The sequence below is a fragment of the Chrysochloris asiatica genome, unplaced genomic scaffold (assembly GCF_000296735.1).
Source record: "Chrysochloris asiatica unplaced genomic scaffold, ChrAsi1.0 scaffold00072, whole genome shotgun sequence".
Classification (NCBI taxonomy): Eukaryota; Metazoa; Chordata; class Mammalia; order Afrosoricida; family Chrysochloridae; genus Chrysochloris; species Chrysochloris asiatica.
In genome coordinates this window covers 6,795,714-6,818,576 of record NW_006408590.1, presented here as the reverse complement: position 1 = coordinate 6,818,576, position 22,863 = coordinate 6,795,714, and the positions used below count along the sequence as shown (strand labels likewise).

Below are 22,863 nucleotides of genomic sequence, written 5' to 3'. Positions count from 1 at the left end.
CATGGAAAACTTGAATGAAAAGACAATGCAATTTTTTCCATACATTTTTGAAGCCCCTTATAAATGATGCTTCTATTTTTATGGGTTCTGTTGTATCTTGTTCTTGGGTGCTGTTGAGTCATAATGATCCTGTGTACAACAAAATAACCTCACCAAAAAAAATGTATTTAATTTGGGAATATTTCTAAGGAAATTGTTTCTTCATAGTTTGAGTTCTACATTTAAAACATAGTGGATATGGTGCAAATGATAGTTTTTGTGAAATTATCAGGAATTCTAGAATCTTCTATTTTTCATTACTCTCACTGTTAGAATCTTACTCATGACAGCTAGTCAATGATACAAGTCAGTGAAAAATGTTTTTCAAAACTAGTAGATATGTGGAAAGGCCAGTCTATGCAAGGTTAAAGAACGTGGCTTTGCTTAAGTTGCTTTGTGAAAGTATGTGTATGTTTATGCTTAATAACATAAACTTTTTCCTTTTCAGAGGTGACATTGTGATTGCAAAAAGTCCAAGTGATCCCAAATCAAATATTTGTAAAAGAGTAATTGGTTTGGAAGGAGACAAAATCCTCACCAATAGTTCATCAGATTTCTTTAAAAGTCATAGTTATGTAAGTAACATTTTAATTATGTTTTTTATTAATAACTTAATTGATTAATACTAAGCAGACTGACAAAATAAAATAGCTTTTCTTCATATTTTGATTGTAGAAAACGGCTTTATTCAATAGAGCTTATGTATGTTTATAATAAGAACCATTTGGCCATCATATTTCATATATTTTAATTCCTTTTAAAACCCTGTACAAAAATCTAAGTAGTATTTATTTTAGGCAAGATTCTTGGTAAAATTATTGGACAAAATATCAAACAAAAACAGTATATTTGCATATTTTCAAAGTGTGTATCTCAAGGTGTGTATTACAAAGGGAAAGACAGTAACTTGGCAGGAAAGAAATCTAGCAGATGCCACCTGAACCAAATGATCAAGATTTACTTCACCAGTAATCAGACAGTTCAACATAATATGGCCCTTGATATGAAGCACGGTTTTTGTTATTAGGTAGGTGCCATTGAGTCTGTTCTGACTCATAGTGACCCTGTATATAACAGGTTGATACTCTACCAGACACAGCACCATTTTCACAATTGTTAGGTTTGAATTCCTTGTTCCAGCCACTGTGTTAATCCATCTCATTGAGGGTTGTCTTTGTTTGTTGACCCTGTAATTTACCAAGTATGATATTTTTCTCCAGGAACTGGTCCCTCCTCATAACATATCCAAAGTATGTGAGAAGTCTCACCACCCTTGCTTCCATGAAATATTCTAGCTGTACTTCTTCCAAGACAGATTTGTTCATTCTTCCAGCAGTCCATAATATAGTCAATATTCTTCACCAACACCATAATGTATTGATTTTTCTCCAGTATTCCATATTTATTGTTCAACTTTCATATGCAGCTGAGGCCACTGAACATATCTTAGCTGGGTCATGAGCACCTTAGTCCTCAAAGTGCCATCTTTGGTCTTTAACACTTTAAAGAGGTCTTTTGCATTTACCCAATGCAGTATGTCCTTTGAGTTTTTGGCTGTTGCTTCCATAAGCATTGATTGTGGATCCAAATAAAATGAAATCCTTAGTGTCAATGTTTTTCCCATGCATCATGATGTTGGAGTCTTGGTATGGCAGTGTGGGATAAGCACTGGACTGCTAATCACAGGTCAGTGATTTAAACCCACCAACTGCCTCTTTGAAACCCTATACTGGTTGCCATGAGTAATCTATGGTGAAGGCTGTAATCTGATCTTTACCAGTAATTGCTTCAAGTCCTCTTCACTTCCACCAAGCAAGGTTGTGCCATCTGTACGTTGCATGTTCTTAATGGTCTTCCTCCAATCCTAATGCCATGTTCCTCTTCATATAGTCCGGCACTTAACAAGTGAATGGATAAATAGGATACATATGTATAAGACCCTTCCATTTTGTTCCTTTACTTTATTCTCTTTGGGTTTGGCATATTTATAACCATTGTCATGTTGTTTTTATTGTTAAGTGCTGTTGAGTAGGTTCCCACTCATAGTGACCCTGAATAGGGTTTCCGAGGAGAAGTGGCTGGTGAATTTGAAGTGCCAACCTTGCAGTTCAAACTGACTTTTCAGTCCAGTGCATTATCCCACAGTGCCACACTAGGACTCCAATGTACATATGTGCATAATAATATTGGTCAACACTTAATACTTTTTAAGTTAAATTAAGACACTGTTAAAAACTCTTCAAGAGGGTTAACTTATGTAATTCTTACAATAGAATAGTACAATAAGGAACCTGAACAACAGGGTGGTTAAATAAATTGCCAAATACCCAATAGTTAGTGAGAAAGTTGGAATTCAAACTCAGGTACCCTAGTTCCAGAACTTGTACTCCACACCGTTCCACTAGTTCCATTTCCAAAATATCTACTACCCAACTCATTATTATTTCTAGTCTTTTTTTTTATTATCAAATTATACTTCCTGAAAAAGATATTTGTCATTATTGTATTTTTAAAAGAAAACGTTAGGAACAATATTGTTACTGAAAGAGAAACCAATACTTTTTGAGCACCCTGCGTGCTCGCCTCTCCCCCACCTTCCCACCTCCCACTTCCTACTCTTTCTAGCATGAGTTATTCAAGCCTTAAGAATAGCTATTATAGAACCACTTAAGCAAATGCATTCTATTAATCAAAGTGATTTATAACAAAAATCCATCCAAGTTTGGAGCACTCCAGAAAGATATCCAAACAGTTTGTAGGGTCTGCCCCTCTCGAGTGTTCCCCTTTTTAGCTGTCTCAGAAGCATATTCATGCTGTATTTTGTGAAATGGGTTTCTTTCCCTTTCTTTTAAAAAAATCATTGTTGTTTATAAGATGAAGACATTGTTATTCAGATCCTGATTGTGCTGCATAGTAAAGACTATTGATATAAAATGTATTTTGATTTCCAGGCAACAAACGTTTATTCTTGTGTTTGGTTCTTTAGCAAGTAAAACACCAAAATTTTCATTTGGAACCTAGAATATAGAGTTTAGCATATGAAAGCAATAGCATTGTTCATAAGTTGGCAAAAAATAATATAAGCAGATCATTGGTTAAGTGATGTGGAACCATTTTATTCATGCCAGAGTTCTAAAGTTTTTGTGGCAAGCAACATTTATGAACCATGATTTATTTTTTACATTAAGCATTTGGAAACTAAGCAGTCCCTACCAAAGTGCTATTGCAGTGAGTTTCGCACATTTTGATGGTACTGAGGCCAAAAATTCCATCCTTAGGTTATGAAGTGGGCATTGGCTACTAGGATATGGGCTTAATTTTCAACTCTTAAAAGAAACTAATTGTATATGAGCTTAATTTTCAACTCTTTTTAAAAGAAACTAATTGTATATGAGCTTAATTTTCAACTCTTAAAAGAAACTAATTGTATTCACCTCAAACAGCATAAATAACTTTTTATAGGAATTCCATAGTTTGCATGTGGAAGTGCTAATTTGCAAAAACAAAAACACAAAAAATTTTTGGAAGTAGGAGCATATAACAAATGTTGTTGGTTTCCCTTAAGTCGGCTCTGTTTCATGGCCACCTTATAGATAACAGAATAAATTGTTGCTTGGTTCTACACTATTTTCATGTGTTGGTATATTTAAGTGTATCATTGTGGCTGTTGTGTCATTCCATCTCATTGAGGGCTCCCTTGTTTTCATACCCCTCCCCCCACTTTATCCACATGATGTCCTTCTCTGTAGACTGGTCTTTGCTGATGAATGGTTTAGAGTAAGTGAGTTGAAGTCTTGCCATCCTCACTTCTAAAGTGTTTCTAGCTGTATTTCTTCTGAAACTGATTTTTTCTTTTGGTGGTACATGATATATTCAATATTCCTTGCTAACACCACAATTTGGATGCATTTATTATTATTTTGTCTGTCTTTTTCGTGGTTCCATTTTTGCATGTATATGAGGCAACTAAAAAGACCATGGTTTGGATCAGGCGCACTTTAGTCATTATTGTGACATCTTTGCTCTTTAGAACTAATAAGATCTTTTATAATGCATTTGCCCAGTGACATACTTTATTTAATTTCTTGATTGCTGCTTCCACGGACATTGATGTTGATTCAAGTAAAATCACATCATTGACAGCTTCAATTCATTTGCCATTTATTACCATGTTGTGTACCTTGTTCAGTTTTGAGAATTTTGTTGTCTTTATGTTTGGGTATAATCTATACTGAGGACTTTAGTCTTTGATCTTCCTCGATAAGTGCTTCAAGTCATCTTTGTATTTGGCAAGCAAGGTCGTGTCGGCCACATTTCACAGACTATTAATGAGTTACCCTCCCATCCCGACCCCACATTCTTCTTCATATAGTTTGTCTTTCCAGATTATCTGTTAAACTTACAATGTGAATAGGCAGAGTGAAATGATACAGCTCTGCCACACACCTTTTCTAATTTTAAACCAAACAGTAGCCCCTTGTTATATTTGAACGGGTGCATCTTAATCCTTGTAAAGTTCTGAATGAGTGCAGTTAAATGCTTTGGCATTCCTTTTTTTTTTTTTTTTTTTTTGTAAAATAGGAAATGAATAAAATGCATTGACATTCTCTTGTTAGTTTTGCAAAGTAAGCGTCTGTTAAACTTGGTACCTAATTCCCTAGGAAACATACGGCCAGGGCTCAGGCAATATGGTAAAATGTTGCTATAAGCTATTGAAGAAAAGGAGAACAAAAGTCTGTATGAGGATACCGTGTGCAGTAGGTCAGAGCTGTGATTTTATCCCATTGTGAAGCTGTTACTATTAGAGAGTTTGAAATATACTGAATTCCTATCGGCAAACAAACATACTGTAAAATCAATCAAAATCAATCAATCAGCTCCCTTGACACCATATCCTCCAATAAGGATGAGTTATGTATATTTACTGACTCTATCCATAAACTTCTTTTTCTTTTTTGACTTTTCATTGTGAATTGGGTAAAGGTTTACGGAGCTAATCAGCTTTCCATTCAATAATTCATATCAATTTTCTTTCATCTCCTTGATTGCAGTTTCACTTGCTCTCTGTGTTTTCTGTTTCCATTCTCCCTTCTTTTCTAAACCTTCTCATCTTTATGCTTTAATAAATGATTGATTAGTCTAAGTTCATATTCTCTCTTGAAAGCATTCTTGTTAGGCTTTAGTGTCCCTACTTATGACTAAAATGGAAGGACGTATTACATTCGGCAAATCTACTGCATAAGACCTCTTAAAGTGTTCAAGAACAAAGTATCAGTTTGAGGACTAAGGTGTACATGGCCCGAGCCATGGTATTTTCAACAGCTTCCTACACATGTGAAAGTTGGACAGTGAATAAGGAAGACTTTAGAAGGATTGATACATTTGAGTTATGCTTGAAGAATAGTAAAATGCACAATGGACTGCTAGAAGAACAAACAAACCCGTGTTGGAATCAGTGCAGCCAGAATGCTCTTCAGAAGCCAGGATGGTGAGATTTAGTCTCTCATACTTTGGTCATGTTATCTGGAGGGGTCAGTCCCTAGAGAAGGACATCATGCTAAGCAAAGTAGAGGGTCAATGAAAAAGTGGAAGACCCCCAATGAGATGAATTAGCACAGTGGCAGTAGCAATGAGCTCAAGTGTAACAGTGATTGTGAGGATGGCTGAGGACTGCATGGTGTTTCATTCTGTTGTGCATGTGAGTTGGAACCAACTCGACAGCTATAACAACAACTACGATGTATTAAGATAATTTTGTCAAGTTCTCCATTGATTTTTCTGTTGTCAATCCAATGGTCAGCTGTCAGGCCTCATCTAATTTGACTTACTGTTAATGTTTGAAACAGTTGTTTTCAAATATTAGCTTCATTTTTTGAGAGGTACACAATTGTCTCTAGCTATACTTCCTGCCTTTTTGACTACATCTCAGTTTCCTTTGCTGGTCCTTCTCATGTCTCAGACTTTTGGGGTGACTAAGAGTCCATTTTAAAACTTCTTATCTTGTGACTTCACTGCCTCATGATCTTAAATACCGTCTAACTCACTCTCAAATTTTTATCTCTAAACATAGCTTTCCTGAATCCCAGACGCATATACCTAGTTGTGTGCTAATTATTTCTACTTTAATGTCTGTTGGTCATCATAAACTTAATATTCCCCAAATTAAACTCTTGATTCTTCACAAAATGACTCCTTCCGTAAGCATTCCTTTCACAATAAGATAACTCCATTCTTCTGTGGTCGTGACAGCTGTTCTGTGGGAGAAAGATGAGGTTTTCTGCTCCCATAAAGATTTACAGTCTCGGAAACCTTGGACAGGGTTGCTATGAGTCGGAACTGACTCCACGGCACATAACAACAACAACAATGTAGGGTTTTCTAGGCTATAAATCTTTACAGAAGCAGAAAGTCTCATCTTTCTCCCATGGAACAGCTGGTAGTTTTGAACTGCTGACCGTGAGATTAGCAGCCCAATTCATAACCACTACGCTACCAGAGCTCCATTTAGGGTCTCTATAAGTCAGAATTGACTGATGGCAGTGAATTTGGTTTGGGTTTGGTTGCTCTTTCTTTGATTGCTGCAAACTTGTTCCTGAGTAAGTAGTGCAAGCTATGAGGAATTTACTGTAAGACAGTACTGATCTGGCCATTTTGTGATCATTCCAGTCTTCACAGACAAAGGTAAGCTGCTTCCATGGTGGGCCTACCAGACCACCTTACATAATGGCAGGTGAGAGTTATAGAAAATATTAGAATGTTTCTGCTTATGTAACTATGTACCAAGAGAGTAGAAATAGACATTCATTGTTTATATGTTTTCCTAAGTGACCTTGTTTGGACTGATGATATCCTTCTGGCTTTTTATTAAGCAAACTGAAGTCTAATTAGGTCTGAATTGATTTTATCACTTTGGAATACAGGCAGACTTAGTTTTCAAATGAGGGTCATACCTGGGTGTGCCTTTAAGAGTTTGTAGATAAGTCAAACATGTTGTTATTTAGCCTTATTATAGTTCAAGAAAAGGTTGGAAGCCTTTTCAGGGACTTAAGAAACTTCACATAGCGCAAGTGAAGGTGATTGTGATGAAAAAATTGTTGCAAATAGGGATTGTCCATTAGTTGCACTTTGCAACCTGTATTTTCTACTAGGTGTAGCCTTAATCTTCCAAGGGATCTTGGGAAATAAATGAGGAGTCCTGGTGTGGTGCTGTGGGTTAATGTGCTAGACTGCAAAGTCAGTCTGAACCACAATGTCAGTAGTTCAAGCTCACCAGCTGCTCCTTGGAAACACTATACAGGGTTGCTATGGGTCAGAACCAACTTGACAGCATTTAACAACAACAAAGTCTTGGTAAAATAATCATGGTTTTTAAGTGCCATCGAGTTGATTCCCTACATAGGGTTTCCGAGGAGCGGCTAGTGGGTTTGAACTGCCAACCTGTGGTTTACAGTCCAATACCACACAAGGTGAGGTAGAGGGTTACTGAAAAAAAATGAAGACCCTCAACGAGATGTATTAATACAGTGGCTGCAATAGTGGGCTCAAAAATATTAATTATGAGGATGGCACAGAACCTGGCAGTGTTTTGTTCTATTGTAGATAGGGTCACTGTGAATTGGAACCAACTCGATGGCACCTAACCACAACAACAAATCTGCCTTGGTTTTATTTTGAAATGCTATGGTATCTTTGTTAGGATGAAGACCATGTTACCCTTGTGCTGTTCAGGGTCTACTAATCAGGCTATGTGGTTAGGAGAGTTTTTTACAGTTCAAAGAGAAATACATGTGCTCTTTGGACATAATTAAGGAGCCCTTGTGGCACAGTGGGTTAAGCATTGAACTGCCAACTGAAAGGTCGGAAGTTCAAATGTACCATAAACTTTCAAGCTCCATGGGAGAAAGATGAAGCTGTCTGCTCCCGTAAAGATTTACCGTCTAGAAAACACTACAGAGCGGTGCCACTCTGTCTTACAGAGTCACTTTGAATAGCTTTGGGGACCACATAACCACTAAACAGATACGTTGTCCTTCTGATCCTTTTATTGCTTGGCAGATTGACAATGGGTAAAGTTATTACCTTATCTCCTTTAATTGTAAATTTCTGATTTCCAGTGTTTCTTAATTGTAACATGAAGAATTAGTTTATAAATCTTTAAATGAATTAAAACTGCACTTTAATTATTAAATATTTATTCTCAATTATAGCAGCTGCTTTGCATTGAAAATGGACATATTAACAGAAACATGTTTATATTTATGATTTCAGTATATTCTTGTGGAAGCATAACAATATTTTGCCACTGTTAAAAGAAACAAATATGTACTTGTTAATAAAAACTGTGTTTTTACTTTTTGCTTAAGCTATCAAAAACATCAGGCTATTTAAACTTTTTTTTAAAATCCTTGATACCACAGATTTCAGTATTATAAACAAAAGGTGAAAAGTTGTTCAATGCATGGTAGTCTCCTGCCATTGTAGATTGCTCGTCTGTGACTGGAAATGAAGTATTATGCACATTTTCCTCTGTGAGTTCTATGGTATATTAATAACAAAATCATTATCATTATTGGTGAAATGTAAGAAATAAAGTTTTACATTTTAAATTTACATTTACATTTAATTAGGTAAGAACTAATTAAATATTTCAGCAATGCTTTTAAACGGAGGACTTGGAAATAGGACAATATGCCAGTAATAAAACTGTTTTAATAGTGTATTTAATATTGTGTATATAGGAAAATGTTTAAATAAAACTGATTAACAAAATGAAAAACAATCTCATTTGTTAGACAGCATTTGGTTTAGAAAATGGTCACTTTATATCATTTACACTAATAGTTCCTTAATGTGTACTGTGTATTTAGGTTATAGTTCAGATCCTGAACATCCTAATGCTTTGTTTCTGTTTGTTTTAATGTCATTTACTTCAGCTAAAAGTCACAACCATATGGTCTTCTATTACCGCTTGTATTATAAACAGAAAAGGTACTTCTGCGTAGGGAGAGGAATCATCAGATTGAAAGGGTTTGTGTACTATAAGCTGCTGATACACTAAATCCTTAGGTCATTTAAATAGAAGAACTACCTAATAATGTCACTTATTACAATCAGGATATCAAAACAAGGGACTTGCTTTTTGCAGACTTAAGTGATAAAAACCTGTGCTACGCATCCATTTCTCAGCAACGGCTCCCAGGATAATCAATCATGGCTTGCTAATACCTTGATTGCAGCTGATGTGGGGGAAATATGTTTACTCTTTTGCTAAAGTGAAGTTCACTGCGGAGATGACGTGACTTTTTCATCCTATAGCTAACACAATTCTGAAGATAGATATGTCTTATTGTTTACATGTCTGAGAGGTTTTTGTTCAGAAGTTAATACTAAAAAATCACCGTTGAGACCTCCACAACTTATATTTTTTTATGTGTCTTGAACCTTTCCAGAATAATTTGGTCTTATTTGAAGCTCTACATTGATTGACTGTTGTTGGTGTTAACTGTTGTCGAGTCAGTTCTGACTCATAGTGACCTTGTATAGGGTTTCTTAGGAGCAGCTGATAGGTTTGAAATGGCAACTTTGTGGGTCACAGTCCAGTGCTGACTCTACAGTGCCACACCATACTATGTAGTTTATAGAAGTAATTTTAGTTTGTAATATGTTTTGGTATAGTTATATGTTTGTGTATATATTTAAATATTCAAACATGTAAGTATATGTATGTGTATATATGAAGGGGTTTCAAGAAGTTTGAGGGAAATTTCATTATCTCTTAAATCCATATTTTAAACGAACTTTTTGAAGCCCCCTCGTAGAGTGTATATTAGCATATAATGTGTATTTGCTTCTAACTCAGGAACTATTAGAGTAAACATCTGTAACCTACAGAGGCTTGAACTTCGACTTAAATTCCTTTGTAATGAAAGCCAAAGTAGAACTAAGGCTATAGCTTGATATAGACTCTTCTGTCCCTAACTACAAACATACCTAGCCCCAAACCAACTCCAGCATCCTATCAGTCATTCAGGAATCTTTGTAAAGGAGGTTACCTCAGCAGCAGCCAGAACCACTGGGCCAGCTACGGGTGGAGGGGTAGGAGTAGGTGCACTTAAATGGCCTTTAGGAAACTAGAAGAGTTGGCAAATTTACTAGACACTGACTTTACAACTCTTTCTTTTACTTTGATTTATTCGTATCTCCATTCTCTTCAGCACATGTTAAGGTGTCCCACAGACCTTTTTGTCATGATAGACATCTCCTCTATCTATGCTGTTGAGTATGCTGCATTAGGTACATATGGCTATCGAGCACATGAACCATGGCGAGTGTGGCTAAGGAAGACATTTTAATTTTATATAATTCTTAAATGTAAATACCCCCATGTGACTAGTGGCTACCATATCGGACAGTATAGCTCTAGAAGTATACAATCAAGTTGGAGAAGGAGACAAATAATTAGAATATGGTATAATAGAATTATGGAGCCTTGGTGTGGTGCTGCGGGTTCATACGCTGAACTCTAAGGTTGTTAGTTCAAGGTTACCATGTGCTCCTTAGAAACCCTATTCAAGGTTGCTATGAGTTCTAACTGATTCTATGGCACACAACAACAACTATAATAGGATGTTTTCATAAAACACAAGGTTGTATTTATGAAAGTTAGAGTAAATTGGAGACTTCTTATGAGAGGTGATACTTGACTTAAAATTCTAAAGGGTAAGTAGCAGGTGTTGTTGATATGTGCCGGGCAGTCAGTTCCGACTCCTAGCGACCCTGTACAGGGTTTCCAAGGCTGCAGATATTTACGGGAGCAGAAAGTCTCCTCTTTCTCCCATGGAACAGCTGCTAGTTTTGAACTGCTGACCATGAGATTAGCAGCCCTATTCGTAACCACTGTGCTATCAGAGCTCCTTTAAGTAGCAGTTAGCCAAAGCAAACAGTTTACTCAGAAGGTCTAGAAATGAGAATGCAGCATTATACTTTTGGGAACTGCCAGAGAAGTTAAGTTCCTGTGTCTGGAACATATGAGTATAGTATAGTAGGAGAGGTGGATAATGAAAGGAGCTGAAAATGAAAAGGTAAACAGGGCCTAGTTTTTTGTATGACATGATCCAATTTAGTTTTAAAAAGATCATTCTTTATTATTCTTTATTATTGTTGTTAAGTGTAGTCTAGTCAATTCCAACTCATAGCAACTCTGTATACAGTGTCCAAGGAAGAAGCTACGCATCCTACAATGTTGTCTAGACTAATTAGAGAATGGGGTCTTGGTGTTGTGCTCTAGAATAAGCACAACTGATAACTGCAAGGTTGAAAGCTCAAACCCTCCAGTGGCTCCTCGGAAACCCTACAGAGGGTTGCTGTAAGTCAGAACTGATGCTACAGCACTTAACAACAACAGTTAGAGGATGGGCTGGAGTAGGAAGAGACTCCAGGTAGAGAGACCAGTTAGTTAATGGCTTGTGAATGAGATATAGCTGAGATGAATAACATTGAGAATGGGAATGAGTACAAAGACTGGTGAAGATTAAGGAAATGCTGAAGAAAGGGAACTGAAGGACTCACAAATGACGCCCAAATTTCTAGCTTCACCAGAGTAGATGGTGCATTAAGTTAGAGAATTCTGAGGAAGATGCTGGTTTGGGATTGGAAGAGGATATTTCCTATTTTAGATTAAGTACCAAAATACTATGCATTATAAAGTATTATAAATACTTATGTTGTTGCTGTTGTTAAGTGCCGTTGAGTCGGTTCCGACCCATGGCGACCCTGTACAGGGTTTCCGAGGGTGTAAATCCTTACGGGAGTAGAAAGCCTCATCTTTCTCCCGCGAAGCGGCTGGTAGTTTCGAACCGCTGACCTTAAGGTTCGAAGCCCGATTCGTAACCATTACGCTACCAGAGCTCCTTATAGCAAATGACAAAAGCAGTTTGTTTCCCAAAATGACATCTGGTTGCTACACTATCCCTCCCTGATGTCCACAATATGTTTTCATGATTGCTTAGTCAAAACAATGTCTCCATGCTCTCATGCCTAGGGGATCAGCCTTACTTTTTAAAGATTCTCAGCCATTTTCTTTGTATCATGCATCGTCACAAAAAATGTCATCTGTCATCCACATGCCTAATTTGCAATTCTATATTCACAAAGCTATATTTCATTTGGAATAATTTTCGAGTTTGGAACATTAGAATTGTGTTTTGATGAATAAAATACAAGTAGGAAAAGTGTCTGTCTAAGAAAAACATGCATAACAACTTTAAAAAATGCATCAAGTAAGACAAGATGTACATAATTTATTAAATCACTCTTTTTTGGAACATAGACTCCTTTCAACCTGTGATTTTAAAATGTCGAATTCCATTTCAGGTTTAAGTAGATCCGTTTTCCAGCCAATCTATATATTAATAAATTATGCAGCGAGGCGATAGGGGATTGAGAAGATTTATGGAGATTAATCTGTAGTAATAAATTCCTATAGGCAAGGGTTTTGACTTTTGAAGAAAGTAGTGATATGCCAGAAATATAAATTTGGTGAAAACATATGAATATATGTGTTATACAATAGCCATCTAACTTACTATCTAGCATTGCTTTTCTAGTGAGAAAGCTTATTTTAATATTAATCACTATTTCTAGTACTATCTGAAATACCTGTGTTTCATATAAAGGCAGACCTACAATAGTGAGGTTGGCCCAGGACCGGGCAATGTTTCATTCTGTTGTGCATAGGGTCGCTATGAGTTGGTACCAACTCAATGGTACATAACTATAACAACAACCTACTGGAAGACTTCTGGTGTAGAGCTGTAGGATTAGCACTGGACTACATGCCACAATATCAGCAATTCGAACCCAGTAGCTGCTGCTCCTTAGAAACCATACACAGGGTCTCTATGAATCGGAACCGATTTGATGGCACTTAACAATAACAATGGTGGTGGTGGTGTGCCCTGCAGTCAGTTCCGATTCCATAGTGACTCTGTGTAGGGTTTCTGGGGCTGTAAATGTTTATGGGAATGCAAAGCTTCATCTTTTCCCACTGAGCCACTGGTAGTTTTGAACTGCTGACCAGAGCTCCTTAACAGCAATAATCTATTGGAAAATGAGAATAAGAGTGTCAATCAGGCTGTGGCTCATCTATGGAACATAGTGCCTGTGTCAATTGGTTATAAATTGCTGAATGATCTCTCACAGCTAGCAGATGAAACTGTGATGGCCAATGGAAGTCTGCTCATTGCTTCTTCCTCCTCTCCCCAAGTGATGCCTGGATATTAGAGGCATCCCAATCATATGGTAGACACACCTGAGATCATGCTGTATTAAAATGGAGAGAGCTAGTTAACTAAAATTATAGAGCTAGTCTTTGAATCATATTATTGAAAAGCTTCTTTTAAGTATTAGTTATATATATTTAAAAAGCAAGTATTTTTTCATTTACAAATGGAACAAAAAAGTCAAAGAAGAAATCTAGTGTCCTGGGGGAGGGGCGGCCCATTCTATAGTATTGGGGTGTTATGATGGTGCAGCCTGTTTGCTGGCTTCAGTCCCAGCCCTCTTCTCCATCTGCATGACAGCTGATGAATTGTTCTGAAGAAATGGATGAATCAGAAGGCATGGTCTGAGCATGTACTATTTAATAAACAGTGCTAGATGAAGATGCCTGTTAAAAGAATTTAAATGATCGTCTTCACTACTGATCTCGGATGATTTGGTCGTAAAAACAGAATTTCATTAAATCGGCATAATTAATATAGTACTTATTCACAATTAATATACATTTTTAATTACATTGGATTCAGTTAAATGACTTTACTACCACCAGATCAACTATATCTTTGAATACAGTATAAGAGAAAATAACCAGAACTACATAAACAGCAAGGAGTCCTGGTGTGGCACTGTGGGTTAATGCGCCAGACTGCAAGGCCGTCTGAACTGTAAGGTTGGCAGTTCAAGGTCACCAGCTGCTCCTCAAAAACCCTATAAAGGGTTGCTATGGGTTGGAACCTACTCGACAGCACTTCACAACAACAACAACAACATAAACAGCAAAGGTTCACTTCACAGAGAACAGGAAAAGCTGTACAATCAGGAACAGGGCAAGGGAAAGCTCAGTAGACATTAATACCAGTAGCTGAGGCAACTGCTAATATCAGTTGATTGTACTGTAATGTGCCACTGAGTTGGTTCTGATCATAGTGACCCTGTCTAGGGTTTCTGAGGAATGACTGGTGGGTTTGAACCACTGACCTTTTGGTTAACAATGCAGCACTTATCTTACAGTACCACACCAGGACTCTGCTAGTATCAGTAGCTTATATTTATTGAGTGCTTATTGTGTGCCAGGCTTCTTCTGTGTTATCTCATTTGATTCTCAGGCTATTACTATGAGGTAATTATGAGGCCAAATTGCATAGATGGGGTTTAAATAACTTGCCCAAGTTGCCTAAGTAGTAAGTAGTAGAGCATTGTGAACATACAACTGACTCCCTGTACTGTATCCTTACCCACCGCTCCACTAGCACATCAGAGATTACAGTTTGGGTTTGATGGAGAGATTGAGTACGTAGGGAGAAGATAAAGGAGCTTAATAAGTAAAATGAACAAGTCAAGTCTTACACTAAGCTGTACACCTACACAGAGGAGAGAGGTTCAACAATGCAAATGTTTATTTCCACTCCCATCGTAGGGCTGTGAGTGTGGTCTACTGAAACTTAAGTAAATTCCTCTTTGGTGATGTGTGGATGTGAATCTGAAGAGGAACCATTTCGGAAGGGAAAGGGTCTCATTTGAAGAGGAAACGTGTCCAGGAAAGAAGTGGATAGGATAGTAAGAAGGCAAAATTTGCATAGAAGGGTACAGTATTACATAGGAACAGTACCTTTGGAAATAATCCGTGTGTTAACTGTACCATGCCTGGTCCTTATCAATAAAATCCCTCTGTTATTATCTAGCATTTGCGACCACTTCCATCAGCACTCCAGCTATTCCACTTGCAGAATGTAGGCAAGAAGTTGTAACAAGAAGAACAACAATGATATGTAGAACATTAGTGAAACTGTTCCTAGAGTTTGCTTTCAAAGATACCCATAACTGACATGAGACACTCCCATTTTTAAAAAGTCTAATAATGTTTCCTCAGCTTTGTGTTATATCTAGAAGATTTAATACTTCCATTTTCATACTCATCTTTGTGTACAGCTTTTGGTGGCGTTGAGCCTGTCAGTTGCTCAAATGGTTTAAGTGCTAGACTACTTACTCACCTAAAGGTTGGTGATTCAAACCCACATACAGGTACCTGGAGGTCTGCTTTCTAAGGTCATAGTCTTGAAAACCCTATGAAGCAGAGTTCTGCTTTGCACACCTGGCATCACCATGAGTCAGAGCTGGTAGTAACAACAGGAGGAAGAAATAACAAAGAAGCACGACTGTGCTATGTGTCAAATATGGTATTGCATGAATCAAACAAATACTGCCTTTTATGAAATTAGTTTTTAAATAAGATCATTTTGTTAAGAAATAGTAATTTCATTTTAAACTTTTCTTGGAGTTGGTGTACACATCGGGTCTTACACAGCCATGTTATAAATATGTAAATTGTGATCTAGTAGATTATACATGAGCCACATGATACTATAGTAATTTGACAAGATACTGCTTATTTGAAAAGTTGCTGTTGTTTTTTGTTGCTAACTGCCATTGAGTTGGTTCTGACTCATAGCGACCCTGTATAGGGTTTCAGAGGAGCTGTTGGTGGGTTTGAACTGTTGACCTGTGGTTTGAAGTCCAGGGCTGATCTTAAAGCGCTACACATTTAAAAAATCACATGGGTATTAATCATTATATTTGATCTATTTTGAGTCAAGTTTGATATATTTTGAGTAAAGAATTATCTGTACTCTGCTTGTGAATTTTATTTTAATCAAATTTTAGAAAAGACAAATACATCATTTTTTTTACATAAATGCCCTTGCTTTTCAATACACTTTTGTCTATCTCTTAACAAGCTTTCATATCCCCTTATTAAAGAATGCTTTAGGCTGAGCTGCGAGCTACAAATGCTCCACTGTCTTCTTTTCTTCATCAGAGGGGAATCTTCGTCCTCGAAGGGCTGCCTGCTATCAGGGGACCAAACAGGTGAAAATCTGATAGAGCAAGATCAGGACAATTGGGAGGATTCTTTAACACCTCAAATGGAAGTTTTTGCAGAGTGTCAACAGTGTGGTCAGAGGGTGTGGATCACAATGCCCTTGGATAGCAGTTCTCTGCATTTAACCCAAAGTCTAGGCTTCACTTCTTCAGTGAGCATCTCACTGTTGATGGTTGAACCTTTTACTTGGTAGTGTCCCAGTACTGGCCCTTGAGGATCGCAGAAAACTGTAAGCATCAATTTTCCAGCTAAGTGCCATGGAAGTCAGTTCCAACTCAGCAGCCTTGTGTAAAATTCCCAAGCAGTGCCTGGTGGGTTTGAACCACCAACCTTACTGTTATCAGTCCATTGCTTTTCCTACATTGCCACACCCAGGTTCATCACTAGACAGAATTGACTCAGTGACACCTAACAACAAACTTTAAAATAATGTACAGGGATAATTAAGCATCAGTCTGTTCTTAGGATTTTTCTGTTGGGAGGGTTTTGAAAGGTCAAAAATACAAACATCTTACTTTTAAAAATCAGAACTTTTTCTTAATTAGATGTTCTTTGCTTAAACAAATAAATGAGTTTGATTACAGTTTAGTAAATGTGTTACTTGATACTGTGGACTCTTTCATCAGATTTCGCTAGATTCTAGAAAGGTAGCACCTGTGGGTTGCTTCACAAAAGGCTCTTTTGTTAAATGAACACCCGCAGGCATGAGGCAATTACATTTGTTGCTTGCACTAAAAAGGAGGCACTTTAAGTAGACCTCAATAAGTCTAGCTGAGAACTAGACACGGGATTCTTTTGTCCAGCTCTGAGATTAGGCTTTATCATCGCTCAGGAAGCAAACTTCTGACGTGAAAAGGAAAAACAAGAATGATTTAAGGGTTCCTTTAATGCTTTATATTTTTGATATTGCTAGATTGGCTACATGTGAAACCTGGAAAAGCTCAGATTTGAACAAAACTAGAAACAATGTCTATGTCACAGTCACTGTGATGTTCACATATATCAATAGATTTTTATTCATTAATTGAGGTTAACATGGTTGTAAGAGTGTACAAGGGAAAGTAACCTTGGTACTAAAAATATGGTTTGGAGAATTAATAACAAAGTTATAGAATTAGGGATTTCCATTTTGGGCAATTTGTAAAACATTTATATATGTGTTTGTTGGTATCCTTTTCAATATTAATTAGAAAATTATAATAGTCTTATAAAGATACATTTTAATATGCCTTATGTGCTGTTTGTCTATTAAAGTAAGATTGCTGTGGATGGTTTTTTAGGGGGTTGTTCCTTGACTCGTTCAGTATTAGAGCTTTATTTTAATAGAAAGGTCAAGTTTTGTGTATCAGACCCATACTGAATATGTTTTATACTCTATGTTTGTTTAACTAAATTTGTTTTTGGCTACTAATGTTTTAGTGACATAGAAATTCAGTGATAATATAGTTAATTGTAGTAATTTATTTGTCCTATTCTAAGAGACAGAGCCTGTATCTTAGTTTGAAACTTAGGTTCCTCTCAGTCTACACTATCAAAGACAAACAAAGGCATCCAAACAAAACAAGAACAAAATAATGAGCACCACAGATCCATCGTGGAGTCCTGGTGTGGGTTAATGCGCTGGACTGCAAGGTCAGAGGTTCAAGCTTACCAGCCACTCCTTGGAAAGCCAATATAGGGTCACAATGAGTCGGAGCTGACTTGCCGGCACTTCACAACAAGGAGCCCTGGTTAATGTGCTGGACTGCAAAGTCTGTGTGAACCGCAAGGTTGACGGTTCAAAATCACCAGCCACTCATCAAAAACCCTGTACAGGGTCTTTATGGGTCAGAACCTACTCAGTGACACTTAACAACAACAACGTAGATCCAACCTAACAAGTTTAAAAACAAAGCTTGAAAGGAATAAGATGACCCATAACTAACTTAACTACCTGCCCCCAACATGAAGCCTCTTAATATTCAACAATCTTTAAAGAAAGTAAACAAAATGCATTCAACTGGTAACTGGGCAGCATTTAATCAAAAGTTACCAAACATATGAAACCATAAAAATTAAACCTACTGCCATTGAGCCAGTTCCAACTCCTAGCAACGCTGTAGGACAGAGTAACTGCTCTGGAGTCTCGGAGGCTGGCACTCTCCAGAAGCAGACTGTCTGATCGTCCTCCTGTGGAATGGCTGTGGGTTCAAGTCACCAGTGTTACACTTCCCATTCCAATGCTTAACTCAGTGGGCTGCCATATGAAGAAGGAGGAAAATGTGACCCATGACCAGAAAAAAAATTAATAAAAGGGAATGTGCTAAGATCATCACCGGTTACAAGATCAGTATGTAAAAATCAAAACCGATTAATTATTGGTGGATATACTAACAAAATACACTGATGTTCATCTCAAAATGGGTTGTATGCTTAGACCTATGTCACCATAATTCAGCTTCCCCTTGGGGTCAGCCAACAACTACAGATGCTTACGTAAAATACTTAGATACAAATGTCCATAGAGCTTTCATTATAATAGACCCAAATGAAAGGTAAGGCAGTGTGCAGATAGACATACAGGGAAGATAGCAGAGATGGGTGAAGGAAGGGGTGCACAAATTATAGGGAACAGAGGCAAATACTGGTAACTGATGCCACATGGAAGGGATTACAATCTTTAAAATGTTAAAAAAAAAAAGTTTATATATATATTCTCTTAAGAAGCTAAAAACCATTCTATTAAGGGGTAACAGTATTGCAACAAAATTATAGAAACCTTTATAAAATAAAAATAGAAAAATATGAGGTTACTGTTTCTCAACATATCTACCATCTAGGTCTATTTTTGAAAATGATGTTTTCATCTCTCTAGTTCTTGTCTGAAGAATTCTGCTTTCTCTGATTTGTGCCACATCATATGGTTTTAGTATCCTTTAGAGACTGAATCTGTGTTTGGGAACCAAAAAGAAGTGTGAATGGGCAAGATCAGATCTGTAAGGTGCATGAAACGCTCGTAGGATAGCTCTTGCATCCTACAGAGAATGAGCATTGTCCTGATGGAAAAAAAAATTTCTCAAGAATTCAGCTTTCACATTTCTTAAAACTTCTTTATAATAGCCCCTGTGACCATCTTGTGTACTTCAAGAAAATAGATCAAGATTTACCCTTGGGAATCCTGAGAAACCGCTGACCTCTTTTCCTTGAATTTAACTAGTATGGCAGATCCCCTTAGAAACCACAATTTTGACTGGACCTTGTACTTGTTGTTTTTGTTAGGTGCTGTTGAGTTGGTTCCAACTCATACTGACCCTGTCAGAACGAAACATTGCCAGTTCCTGTACCAATACCTTACTTGCTGTGCTTGAGCCCATTACTGCTGCCACTGTGCTAATCAATCTGCTGGGGGTTGGGGGTGTCTTCCTATTTTTCACTGACCCTCAAGTTTATGAAGCATTATACTCTTCTCCAGTGATTGGTCCTTCCTGACAATATGTCTGAAGTATGAGATGAAGCCTGGCCTTCCTGGCTTTTAAGGAGCATTCTGTGGTACTTCTTCCAACACAGATTTGTTTGTTCTTCTGACAGAACACGGTACTCAGTATTTTCCAACACCATAACTCAAATACATCACTTCTTCTATAGTTCTCCTTATTCACTGTCCAACTTTCACATGCATGAGTCTATTGAAAATACTATGGCTTAGGTCAAGTACACCTTAGTCCTCAAACTCACATCTCTGCTCTTGAACAGTTTAGAGATCTTGTTTAAATCAGTTTAAACAGATTTGCCTAGTGTATCTGGTGGTGTTGAACTACTTGAGGATAGCAGTCCAGTGTGTACCCAACAGCACCATACCATAACCATGAATGTATATATACATATATATAGAGAGAGAGACTATACCATGGATATGTGGAGTCCTGGTGTAGAACTGTAGGATAAGCACTTAACTGCAAGGTTGGTTTGAACCTCAAGGTCAGCAATTCAAACTCAACAGCCATTCCTTGGAAACCCTATACAGTGTCACTGCAAGTCAGAACCAACTCAACGGCACTTAATAATAACAGTACTGTAAATATATGTATATAGATTTGACAGAGGGCATTTTTGCATACATATTTATCTATGCTATAAATACATCCAAGAATATAGCAGCATATATACAACAGGGGACAAATTATGTAAACTTAGCTATAACCAACACCTTGAGAGCCTGGGGATTCTAGATCATATTCTTGGGGACACCAAGGTCGACTGGCATAACAGAGTCCACAAAGGCAATGGTCTAAATCTTATTTTGTGGATTAGTGACTGGGGCCTTTAAAGGTTGTGAGGGGCCATCGAAGGTGCAATCTACTGGTGTCTCTCCATCCACAGTAAAGAAAAGTGAAAAATATAAAACATCCATAGAAACAGTACAGTGGACTCACACACCACAGGAAACTTAGCTTCCAAGACCCTGAGACCAGAAAAACTAGATAGGGTCTAGCTACCAATACTGACCACTCTGAAAGAGATCACATTAGTAAGTCCTGTATAGAGTGGAGAAAAATGTGGAACAAAACTCAAAATCATAGAAAACACTCGTAAGTCAACGTCCTTTAATCACCCTTCAAACCTGGAATGGAACTCATCCATGGCTCAGTTTGTAGCCAAGCAATAGGTCCGTAAAGTGAACATAACAATGGGGAATATGCACTATTAAAAAAGTCAATGATTTGAGATCAGTGGGACAATATTTGCCCAAGGACGAAGTTCAGAAGGCAGGAAGTGTGAGGAAAGGAGGAGGAATGGAAACAAGAAACCCAGGAAGGAAGTAGGATAAGTGATTTTACACTGTGGGAATTGCAACGAGATGAAACAATATGTATGGATTGTTGAATGAAAAATGGATTTATTCAGTAACACTTTATTCACCTCACAATAAAAAAAGAAAAATCAAAATCAAATCAAAATAACACAAAAACTCTTGCTCAGTCTGAAAATTATTGTTTTGTGTGGAGCAGCATTTCCATAATCTTGTTGTGAAGCCTCTGTAATTTGGGACGATGTCCACTTGAATTTTGTTTAAGTTTATATTAACCTTGATCTCAAAATCATTCCCCCCCATAAGGCATAGAAAATTATTATCTTTTTATTAAGGTACCTTAATGACCCAAGCCATGGTATTTTCAGTAACCTCATATGCATGCAAAAGTTGGACAGTGAATAAGGAAGACCGTAAAAGAATCGATGCATGTAAGTTATGGTGTGGGAGGAGAATATTGAAAATACTGCCAAAAGAACAAACAGATCTGTGTTGGAAGACGTACAGCCAGAATGCTCCTTGGAAGCCATACTTCAGACAAATTAGGAGGGACCAGTCCCTGGAGAAGGATATCATGTTTGGTAAAGTAAAGGGTTGGAGAAAAAGAGGAAATTCCCCAATGAGATGGATTGGCACCGTGGCAGCAGCAGTGGGCTCAGGTGTAGCAACAATTGTGAGGATGGATCCAGACTGGGCAGTGTTTCATTCTATTGTGAATATGGTCGCTATGAGTCGGTACCAACTCAATGACACCTAACAACAACAAATGAGAGTAAGACAAATAGGTTACTGAGTGAACTTGTCTGCTGCCAACGACTGATCACAGATACATTTAAGCATATTTTGTTCAGAATCCATTTGGGTATGAACTCGAATCCTAGTAGCAATACTATTTTACTTCCACTGGTGTATATTATATAATGAATTAATTGTAAAAACACTATGCGGAATGAAAGAAACCACACAAAAATTAATATGTAATGTGCAATTCCATTTATATGAAATTCTACAACAGGCAAATCTAGATCCTAGTAAGAAAAGCAGATTAATAGACCTGGGGCTAATGGGGTTAAAAGGGTTAAAGGCAAAGCAGCAGAAAGGAACCTCTTTTTGAGACAGAAATGTTTTGTTTGTTGGTGGTGGTTACATGGGTGTATGCATTTTTAAACACTCATGTCAAAATTCACTTCCAATTTACCATTAACTTATTGAAGCTCCCTTGTATTTTACTATATTTATATATACTTGGGAGTCCTAGTATGGCACTGTTGGATAAGCATTCGACTGTAAATTCAGTTTGAATCATAAGATTGGAGGTTACTGTGAGTTGGAACCTACTCAACAGCATTTAACAACAATGTATATACTTCTTATAAGTCTTGGTGTAGGATAAGCACAGGTCTGCTAACCACAAGGTCAGCAGTTCATACCCACTAGTCATTCTTTGGAAAGTATACTCTTTTGCCATGTTTGGCACCAACTCAGCAGCATTTAACAATAACAATGTATATATCTCTAGAAGGTTTATTTTAAAAGTGCAATCAAGTGTAGGTGACTTTCCCCTTATGTACCCGTTTCCATCAAGATGACTTGTTGTTCTTGTTAGGAACCGTCGAGTCCATTCTGACCCATAGTGATCCTACGGATAACAGAACAAAACCCCTCCCTGTGCCATCCTCACATTGCTGCTACGCTTGAGTCCCTTGTAGCCATTGTGCCAGTCCCTCTCATTGGGGGGGCTCCCTCTTTTTCACTGACCTTAACCAAGCATGATGTCCTTCTCCAGGAATTGGTCCCTCCTGATAACATATTCAAAGTATGAGGGACAAAATCTCGCCATTTCAACTTCTTAAGAACATTCTGGGTGTACTTCCTTCAA

At 37.4% G+C, this 22,863-nt stretch overlaps 1 protein-coding gene across 1 annotated transcript in view; it reads left to right on the top strand.

The window, feature by feature from the left end:
• The window catches only part of IMMP1L (IMP1 inner mitochondrial membrane peptidase-like (S. cerevisiae)), a 41,996-nt gene that overhangs the window by 5,576 nt on the left and 13,557 nt on the right, over nt 1-22,863 (top strand). Inside the window, exon 3 of the mRNA XM_006864858.1 lies at nt 488-614. Within this exon, the coding sequence (XP_006864920.1) occupies nt 488-614 (127 nt within the window). The remainder of the gene's footprint in view (nt 1-487; nt 615-22,863) is intronic.